At 37.3% G+C, this 10,979-nt stretch overlaps 1 protein-coding gene across 1 annotated transcript in view; it reads left to right on the top strand.

Moving 5' to 3' along the window:
* Window positions 1-10,663, top strand: part of SYAP1 (synapse associated protein 1) — a 20,014-nt gene extending 9,351 nt beyond the window's left edge. The window contains exons 8-11 of the mRNA XM_017728393.1: window positions 837-979; window positions 4,870-4,928; window positions 5,897-6,044; window positions 7,516-10,663. Coding sequence (XP_017583882.1) covers window positions 837-979; window positions 4,870-4,928; window positions 5,897-6,044; window positions 7,516-7,643 — 478 coding nt within the window. The 3' untranslated portion in view covers window positions 7,644-10,663. The remainder of the gene's footprint in view (window positions 1-836; window positions 980-4,869; window positions 4,929-5,896; window positions 6,045-7,515) is intronic.
* Window positions 10,664-10,979: the final 316 nt, after the last annotated feature.

Here is a 10,979-nt window from a genome sequence, read left to right as displayed (position 1 = left end):
TATTTGATGCTCTGTCTTCAGCCTCTGGTCATGCTTTCCTTGCCTTTTCTACCACATTGCTTAATTTTTTTTTTTGTCGTGTTCTTAGTCTCAGTGGTCACTGTTTGCCTGAATAGCTGCAAAGGTGACTTCACTCGTTCTTAACCTGCGCAAGTTCCTCCCCACAGATGTTGTCATTTCTGCCTTCTGTTGCCTCTCGGTTAAAGTTGGGTCTTTTTTTCTTGCTGGAGGGATTTCGAGGGAAATGTTACCTGAGGCAGGGGATAGTGTCCCACCTATCAGAGCTGGTCATTTCCACAATGGCAGTTCCTAGTTACTAAAGGTTCTGTGGACGTGCTGAAAGACATGCAGGTAGTGAAATAGTACTGCTGCAATCTAGGAATGGCTTCTGCCACCACAGATGTTCCAGTTCCACCTGATGTCTAGGGAAGATGTAGACAATTATAGTTTGACAATAATAGAGTGTTTGGCTTAGAGGGGAAGAGAATGGGGTTGTTTGGCTTGTTGGGTTTGTTTACATAATTTGTCAGGAGAGATGGAACAGTATAATATTTTTCCATACCATGTATTGCTGCATGCTGTTAAGCTTTTCCTAAAGTTATAACATTACTATTATATGTTCAAGTCAACTGCAAATGCCTTGTGAAAGATCAAGAACTTCTAAAATGATGGACTTTATAACATGTGTTAATGTCACAGATTTCTTTTTTAAGTTTTTACTTAAATAGCAGCTGTGTCTACTCCTCCTCTCTGCATATTTAATTTTATTTCACTGCTAGATGGTAAAAGGAACGATATTCCAAATGTAATAATCAAAATCTGTTTGTTCTCTCTAGTGTAAAGGAGGAGGTGTTCTGGAGAAATTATTTCTACAGGGTGTCCCTAATTAAACAGTCTGCACAACTCACCGCGCTTGCAGCTCAACAGCAAGCAGTAGGAAAGGAAGAGAGCAAAGGCAAAGAGGATAGTGAACTGAAAGGTATGGGAAACATTTGTTTTAGCACAGTTCATTAACTTAGTGTCACGCTGTTGCCTAAAATCAGAAAAAAAATTTTCAAACAATATTAAAATTGGCAACATAAAGATAAAAGATAAAGAAAGCTTTTAATGAAAGCTTTCAGTTGCTCATATAATACATATCTGCATGTGCAGCATCAAATTTTCACAATTTTTATAAGTTTAATTAATTAGCATATCTAGCAAGTACATTCAGTAGGAGAACAGTTGCCCTGGTAACCCACCTTTGGATCTGCTGCACTGGAGCCCCTCCAAGGGTTCTTAGCCCTATATCTTGTTATATCTACAAAGTATCTTATTACTTCAGCCCAGGTGCTGGTGCAAAACAGGATCTCCTTGTTAGAAACCCTTTGTCTTGAAAATAAGACCAAACAGAATTTCAATACTGTGGCATAATGTATGAGAAAGGGTAACTACTGTCCTAAAGTGTGAGGAAGTGCTAGAAACTGTACAACTATATATTAAGAAATCTACAAAGCTACAAATATTTTTAAAAAGCTAAAAATTTTTAGACATCAACAAATGCTCATTGTATACATCAGGTGCCATCACATTTTTATCCTGGATTGCCTATTAAATCAGGGCTTCTCTCACCATACTTGGTGTCTTTGTGTAGACTGGGGAAGAGGAGGCTCCTGGTGCTTTTAAGCTGTTCTCCAGTTTCAGCCAATTTTGTCAGAAGAGTGGAAATCTCAAGAGGAGAAATGTTGTACTTAGCTTGTGACAGCTCATGACCGTTATTGGTCCCAGGTGTGATTTTTGACTTGTCAAAAAGAAGTAGGAGATACCTTTGGTTCAGTTGATCAGACAGCAAGTACTAGCCAACCCAGCCAGCTGGCATGTGGCTTGCTCTTGGCTTTTGCTCATCCCTCGTGCCAAACAGAAGTTAGCGAGTGATACAGGAGTAGAATGACTGTGATGCTGGAGGCAGAGACACATGCAGGATGTGGAAACAGAAAAAATGGGGACCAGGAGGCTACCTGGGATACAGCCTTGAAATGAAAAAGCTTTTTCAACAAAGGTATCTTCAGTTACATTGATCAGTTTCTACAGGTGATTCTTACTGACCCTCTTATGAACCACTGGACCTCTTTGCATGTTAACAAATTCTGCAAGCAGGAATATTTGCAGCTTAAAGAGTACAAAGCAGTTACTGACAGAAATGCAAAAGATAACCAGTAGCTCATTAAATCTAGGCTTAACCTAGGTACACTCACCACCCTTGGTAAGACACCTGAAGGATCTTGGCAGGCTGGGTAGGCATTGGGCAGGAGGAGAAAGCCTTTGCTTCACCTTGGAACTGTTCTCATATCCCCAGTATCAATGAATTGTCATCCATGAAATCCGCTAATACTTATGTCCTGGTGACACTGCTGGCCTGACTGACAGCCAGCTGATCACTGCCAAGTTAACTTCTTTTTCCTTCTTTTTGAATATAATATCTTTCTATATAGGTATTTTTCCTCTTGAGTTGCCTTTCTTATTCTTTTTACAGACTTTTTCACAGGTCTTTTGCACAACTTGTTTTGCACACTCTGAGCGAAGGTTACTCAGGTGGGCCTTGGCTCCTTGGACAGGCAGCTGAACTGTGGGGTGAAGGGGAGGCTACAGATGGCATTACAAAGCTGGGCTTCCATGTTGCATATGTGCCTTTGTTGTCAGTTTGTCTCGTGTTTCTCAAGGATTTTGTTTGGAATGTGCCTGTGTCAGCTTAGGCAAGGTCCCCATGTAGAGTGAAAAAAGTAGTTTTCTAAAAAGTAGTTTCTTGAGTTAATATCCATGCAATGCTGACAGGACAGACTACTCCAGAATCTACTGCAGACCAAGAGGCACCCATTCCCACTACTTTTATTCAGGACAGTTGTTTATTGTCCCAAAACTATGGCTGTTTTAACTGAAGTGTCTCAACTTTACAGGAGATATGGCATCTGACCCTATTGAACAATAAAAATGTTATGTTTGAGTCATTCAAACCCTTGGAAAGTACCATTCAAAGTGAAAGTTGCTGGATTCTAGTAAAATTCCCTTTGAGACTAAAGCAAAACATATCTTCATTTAAAAAAAACAAAAAAACAAAAAAAACCCCACCAACACTGCCTTTTGGCCTGTTGCAGCTTTTCTACAGTTCAAACCACCAGTGTGGGATATGCAGATAGATTTTCTGTCCTAGTGACTGTATGTGCTGTAATGGCAAAGATACATGTACCAGACTGTAGTAAATGCATGTTTTGTTTGACTCAGAAATTGCATCAATTTGGGAAGCTCTGAATATTACATGTTATTTTTGGTTTAAGTAACCTTTTTGAGGGTTGGATTCCCTAATTGGAGGCTAAAACTGGAAGTAATTGCCTTTTGGTAGTTCTTCATAATGTTCAGGGTTTCTTCTCAAAGCTGAGTGTCTATAAAACAGAATTAGCCTTCCGTTTCTCTGTCTCTGCCTTAGCTGCTCTTTTCAGAAAGTTAAATTAACGTGGTTGATGTGAAAGGAAGAGAGAAGAGACAAATGGAAGATATTCCACGTTCTAGTGTAAAGGCTATGTAAGATCTATAACAAAATGCCAAGTTCTAGCCCTTCTCTAGGTATTAGGTAGCTCTGTAGATGTAAACTGAGTTACCTTGGGATGAGAGCGCACCAGCAGTGGAGAAAATGATGCCAGGCCAGTATGTCCAGAATAATGCTAATGGTGCATCAGTCACACCTGACTGGGGCATGGGCCAGTGCAGAGCAGCCGTGTCCCATCTGCATGAGAGCAGCAGGTGGGGCCTGAGGCACCCCTCTTGAACAGCAAAGAGTTACTGCCATGTCCCGCAGCTTCTCCAAGCAGGGAGTGCTAGAGCCTCTTTGGGTATGGTGGGAGATCCTCTGGAGATGGGGAAGTGGAAGGAAGAGAGAAGATGGGACAGAGGAGTGGGCATTGAGTAGAAGAGCTATACAAGCAGTGACAGCTACCAATTAGGGAATGATTTTAATTAAAACTGGTCTTAATTTTAAAAATTAAACACAAAAAAATTCCCCATTCAGAAATTGCTGAGTTATCAGGAAGAGTCCACCTGGGTACCCTGGAGGAAGCAGAGCTGCAAGCTGAGAGCTGCTTTGCATGTTTGAGCAAAGAGAACTGCTAAGCAAGCACTCCACCACTACCACAGCCTCCCCTGTATGTTAATTGTTCTTGCAGCCACCTGGGTCTTCATTGTAAGTCCTCTCTTGTGAGAGTTAACATGAGGAAGAAAGCTGGGGTGTTCCTTTACCTGCCAGGGAAAAGATCTAACCTTGCTTGTAAACAATCGTTGTCTTCCTAGCACCATGCTCTAAATACGGAATGCACAGTGAGTTTTCTTAGGAAATTGGGACCAGCTTCTAGGGTTTGTTTGTCAGTGACTTCCTTTGGCTGTGTGAAACAGGCCTTTGCAGAACACTGTTCTCCTGTGCACTTAGCGTTGTGCATAGTACATGTGCAGTCTGGTGTGCCCGAGAGCTAACCAGTGCCCATGTCAGTAGTAGTACCCAGCCAGGGGAGTGGGAGAACTGTGATAGACAGTGACTGGATTTCATGACCAAGTCTATGCATTTGTAACTTTAAAGATCTTGGGATGTCATTTTGAGGTTCAGAGAGGTCCTGTTCTTTAAGTGGAGTCATAATGAGGAAATGGCTTGCTAAATTTGTCTTAATTAAGAATAGAAAATTGCTTCTCTTTGTTTTTGAAAATGGTTCACCTGTGGCTAAATTCAGCCTTTAACCACAAGGATTCCTTAAAATACAGTATTTCCTTGTATATTTAATAGCTATGCAAATTAAATGAGATTTTTATATATTTAAATGTAATCTACCTTTTTTTTCCCTCCCTTGACAGAAACAGTACGGCCAAAAACACCACCTATTACAATCAAGCCTCAAATAAAATCACAAGAGGTAAAAATGCTGTTATATTTTATCTGGTGTTTAGTATGGGAAGCTGTTCCTTAATAAGTAATTATGCATCTTCTTGAGTAAGTTCTGCTATGAAACCATAATGATATAGTATCTGACAGTCCTAACCTGCTGCTGTTTTGCTGTATTACTAATTTTTAGCATATAGGCTTGAAACTCATTTTCAGTAGCAGAAACAGTAGTTTATCTGAAGAATGCTTTCCTTAGTATCCTGCACATTATGATAAGATGTGATTTTACTCTCAAGAGTGAAATTCCCAAAATGTTTGGAATAGAAGGTTAGCATTGCACTGAGACACTAGCAGTACCTTCATAAAAATATATTTGTGTGCCATGTTCTGTCCAACTCTTCAAGCAGTGGTCAGGCTGAAGTATTGGAAATCTAAATGATGCATTGCAATAGCAACACTGCTTTATTTCACTTTTGCTTGGTACTGCAAAAACCTTTTCTTTAGACACATAATGACCCTTGTTCATTTCTGGATTGTAAAGTTGGTGCCAGAGAACACTCTTGGCAGAAGCAGAGCTGTGCATTCACTTGCCAGCAGGCAAAGATTTCCAAAGAACAGTCCTCTCTTAATCTCACTTTGGTCTAGAAAACTGTTACTGAATTGTGGTCAAATTTTTAATATTTAGGTCCTGTTCTAAACTACTCAGGAGTTTATTATTGTTTCTGAAGATTACAAAATCAGAATTAAAGTTGTTAAGAGAACACAAAAAGACAACCTAGAATGTAAAGCAGAACATTTTCAGTACAGCTGTCTTACCATTTTTGTTTGTACAAAAATACTCTTAAGGACAAATAGCCAATAAAGAAAAATAGTTGTGAGAGTAATGCCATAAGTTTGGGTTTTGCCAGCTCTATTTAAAAGCAGTCACGAGTAGAAGTATGTATTGGTGCCTTTTTTCACCCTGTCTGGGTAAGTTTATACTAAAATGTCTTGTTGCAGGATGAGGAAGAGATTTCCACAAGTCCAGGTGTATCAGAATTTGTGAGTGATGCTTTTGATGCCTGTAATCTGAATCAGGAAGATCTCAGAAAAGAAATGGAACAACTAGTGCTAGACAAAAAGAAAGAAGAGACTTCAGTAGTAGAAGGTAAAGCTACTATTACCTCTGTTTCTTACATAAAGCAATTCTAAGACAGGTTGATTTAAAAGAAAAAAAAAAGTTGCAATTCAATTTAGGAAAGTAGATCTGTGACAGTTTTTTCCAAAGTGTATGAAATGACCATCAGTGAGATATTGCAGAAATTAATTATAATCTTCCCCATGGTCAAACCACATCTTACACAGAATGTTAACTGTGAGTGGTTTAAATCCAAAGTACCTAAGAATTTTAGATTGCTCTTCTATGAAAGGGAGTGTGGGGTATTTTTTCTGTTTATCTCCTCCTTTCCTTGCCTTCTCTTCCATAGGTTCTTCTGCATATTAATTTTTTTTTCTTTAATTGACATCCTTGTAGGTAAAGTACAGTATTTGGAAGTCAGACTCTGTTTTTTTTGTTTTGGCACCAGCTAAAAAGGCAACATTTGCACCAGACTATGAGCCTGAAGAGGCCTCTGCCTATAAAGGTTTACAGTTAAAATGTAACAAATAGTTCTGAGAATCATGAGAAGAGATTAAATGGAGCTTAATATTTAAAATAGTTCAGATTTTATAAAATCAGTATAAAGAGCATAAAAAGAGTCTGTGATGATGTGGCTCTGGCCATACACAATTTACTATGTCAACACTTGTATATGTAGATGCTTATCACAACATTTGCAGAACTTAATTAAAATGTGCTTTGGATTTTGCTGAATCATTGTTTTCTGATTTTTTTTTTCTTCTGTTCAATACATAGCCAAGCTTGAGGAATTGTAATGAGTAATATCACTTTCTTGCATCTAGTTCTTTGATGGAAGTGTTTCAGTAGGTCATGAATGTGTTACTTGTTCAGAGAAATCTCAGCTGGCCGTACTGACTTGGACTCTGGAATTGCGTACCTTCCTATCTAGGCTGAAGTACCAACCAACATGGAACACGTCAAACACCCATCTCCTCCCCCACACTCTTGCTTGACTAATTTTTTTCCCAGAAGTATGAAATATGGTTACCTTTAACCCTGATTAAATGACCTTTCCTAGCTACAAAAGTCAGTGAGGAGAGTACCTTCTTCTTTGTTTTAAACTAGCCACAGTATTTGATCTTGATTTTCACACTTCAACACTTCTACAAACTTCTTTTTTTTATGGAGATTTAGAACTGGAAAAGGAGATTCAGTTGATAGTAGAGTAGAAAATTATCTTGCAAAGAGACATGCATAATGACTTAGCTGTGTATTTGCTCTTTATATCTTTATTATAGTATGCATATAGGAATATAGCCTTGTATATTAATTAATTCCTACTTGTGATCAATAAGAAGGTGAAATTTCTGATCTTGAAGTTTCTTTCATTTTTAAGGAGATTAGCCCATGAAGTTTAGGGGATATAAGAGCGATTCAGTGCAAATTTATCTAGTTTTATATAAATAAGCAACATTCAGTATTATCAGTTAAATTCTTACATATCATTTATCTCTTGTAGAAGAAACTGCTGATTGGGAAAAGGAATTACAACAAGAGCTTCAAGAGTATGAGGTGGTGACAGAATCAGAAAAGCGTGATGAAAACTGGGATAAAGAAATAGAAGAAATGCTGCAAGAAGAAAACTAAACATTTTCACAAAATCACTGTAACCCAGAGCTTTTTCGGAGGACTGACATGGATTTCTGCTTTCATATTTTGCTTACAAAAATATCTTCAGAAGACATAAAAGAATCTAAAGTCGTTATAATTCCATATGGGAATACAACCAGTATTTCTGTTCTTTATATGAGCAGTTTCTGAACTTCTATATTCTTCAAAAGAAAAAAAGAGAGGCAGACACTGCAGGTTATATCTCATAATTAAAAGTGATAACATTAATAGATGAAGCAATGGTTCAGTTTGAGGCATTTTTAGGTGATCAAGAAGCTCTTCAAAGAGATTTCTAAATCTAAGAATCGCAATTTTTTTTGTCTACAGCCTTCTGTTTGGGATGTAAAAATGGATGTTGTAAGTAACTTAGTCCTTGAAAACAATTCTCTCTTGACATTTGCACTCTGATCCCTGTATAATCTGTAAATGTGTACTATTTTTAAGGTACTTGTAGCTGGTAGATTTCACATGTATTTAAGTTCCTTAATGTATGTAGCCAAAGAATTTATAGAAAACCTTATCAAATAACTTTCAAGGATTTGGTAAAACATACTAATGCAGACTCCAAAAGAAGCTGATTATTTATCAGTCAGGCAGCAAACATTTAAGCATTTAAATTGGGATAGAGTTAATAACTGCTTGAATTAAATTTGGTTTTGTTAATCATACTGAGATACTGCCTTTCCCCACAGAGAGGAATGGTTTAATGCATTCTTTCTGCAGAAGGCTATTATGTTTCCATTTAATTTTACTGTCTGAGCTGAGAGCAAATTAAATGCTTCTCCTTATTTTAAGTGCTGAAACATTTATGTAAAAACTTTTGCTGATTTGGACATCTTTATTAAATACTGTAAATATGTATAAAATTGGCTCATTTATTTGGAGGGAGGACAGTGAGGAGCAAATATACTTCAGACATAGATTTTAAAAATACAGTTTTTCACAGTGCTTAAAACATAGAATTTAAGTTTAAAAATAGGGGGGTTTTCTCTAAAAGGTTTTTGATTCTTCATAGGCATCTGGATGTTTCCTGTGGTTATACCAGTAAGTCAGTATCTTTAAATAGATAAACGAAAATTTTATGTTCTGTTTGTCACCTCTTTCATAAACTTCTATGACAAAGCATTCATGAAATTCCAGATACAAAGGAAAATAGGTAAAATTAAGTAGGTCAGAGCCATTAAGCACAATTGAATTATAGGCATGCTACGTACAGTAAGCTCTGTCTTAATGACATAATTCCGCAGAAAACTTTTGTAAAGAGACTGAAGAGATTATAGCTGTAATTACTCAGTCAATATTCATCTGTGGGAAATGAAAAGAGCTAAGTAGTTTCAACTGCTGTTATTGTAAGAAAGGACTATTTAAAATTGTCTCCATTAGCAACTTGGACAGAAAGTTCTCCTCTATTTCTCACTACGAAAAAGGAATTGTTTTAAACCTGCATACATTTGGCTTCTCAAATTAGTTTATTGCCATACACTTTCTCAACTGCAAACCATTTTGAGCACAATTTGTGTTTTTATAGTGTTTTTCACTTAGTTAACAGATGCAAGGTAAGTCATGGTAAATAAGAGGTACTTAAGGAGCTTTTTATATCTGGGATTAATTAAAGACCACAAAAGTTAAATCTGTTATGCTCATAAAAATAAGACTATTCACAGCTCAATGGTTACTCTTGACAAATACAACTGCTGTAGATTTAAGCTGGAGGTGTTAGGATCTGTCTACTGTACAGTTTGACATGACACCTTCTAAAAAGATGGGCAGTTCTATTCTGATTGTGGCAAATCTTCCCTGGATGACTGAGAGCTCCAAAATAACTGCTCCAAAAGTCCACTTTCTTAAAAAACAAGCCTGATCATTCCTAGCATTTTCAGTTGTATGATGACCTTATTTGCATGGGGCCTCAAGCTTCATCTTTCTTTTCATGTATGCATAACCTATATAGTGGTCATAGATATTAAACTCCATTTCTCATAAAAGATGGTTCCTTCATATAAAATTGTCATTTTTCAAGTCTTGTGAAAAGCAAGTACATCTATAAAATAAAAGAAACCAACCCACTGTTTAAATTTGCATTTAAAAAGACAATAATGTAACAAGGCTGAATCTGACTTTAGCTCTGATATTTAAAGTCTCTTATCAAAAGTCATATTAATATTTTCAGATCTGGGGATCTGGTTTTAAGCTGGAAAACTGAAGTAAATTCTCCATAATCCTGCAGTTTTCAGGCCTGGCCTATGCCTTTCATTTAGGTAGGTGCTACAAGTGCCTAGCAGTTCTTACTGTACATGGGAAGAGGGAAAGTTTCTGCATTCCACTTGCTACATGAGATGAACACAGGTAGACCTTTTCACATTCATGGTGAATTTTGCATGCCTTTGTACCCAAATGTGTCATAATAGTATATTACATGAGCAGGTGTGCTGGTCTTTTTTTAACAACATTGTTCCAAGCGCTGGAATGGTGCAGATGCTAAAATCCAGAAGAACAACACTGTGAAATCAGTGACCAATGAAACCAAAAATGAATGTAAATACCATCATCCTGTGGATACAGTGTGACAGAAAGTACAGTTGTTCAAAACATTGAGAAGAAGCAAACAACCAATCAAAAGATTGTTAACAAATTTTCTTAGAAGATAAACTTGCAGATTTTTTTAATTAACCTTTGAGAAGCAGGGCAAAGATCACCCAGGAATCATGTAGGTTAGCTTAGAATAGCTCTGAGATACCAACGTCTCCAGTTATTCTATGTGCTGAAGAATCACCTTCAGCTATTCATTTATAATTCCAACTGGTATTAGTTAATACCTGTATGGAACATTTTGTTTAATAATCTGTCTGGAGGAGGAGGAAAGATTGTAAAATTCTGGAATAAGAAAAGTGTAGTGAAAAGTTCCGCTTATTCAATCAATTACAGGTGATCTCTTATCAAAGTTAATCAAAGCTTTCAGTTTCCTGAATTGTTTCAGTAAACTTTGAATTTTTTTAGTTTGTTGCCTCAGTATTTTATTTTTCCTTGCTGTTTGGTGATCTTGGTGTTCAGTGGGGTGATGTATGTAGTACTGAAGTGCAGGATGTCAATTTTAACCTCATGCATTTAAAGAATAACCCTATGTGCAGGAGCCTGTTGCAGGACTGTGAGATACATCCTTAAACTGTTGGCCACTCACATATTATTGACTTTTACTTTGCAATATCTATTGCATAGAAAGGAGCAACGTGTGTCTGGTTACTTCTCTGTGCACTGCCAAGCATTAGCAGCCGCATCAGGCCCTCAGTCCCAGGGCTGTGTCAAGAGTGTGGG

This window comes from Corvus brachyrhynchos, unplaced genomic scaffold (assembly GCF_000691975.1).
Source record: "Corvus brachyrhynchos isolate BGI_N302 unplaced genomic scaffold, ASM69197v1 scaffold11, whole genome shotgun sequence".
Taxonomy (NCBI): domain Eukaryota; kingdom Metazoa; phylum Chordata; class Aves; order Passeriformes; family Corvidae; genus Corvus; species Corvus brachyrhynchos.
The sequence above is the reverse complement of the archived record's forward strand: the minus strand, read 5'-3'. Positions and strand labels throughout refer to the sequence as shown.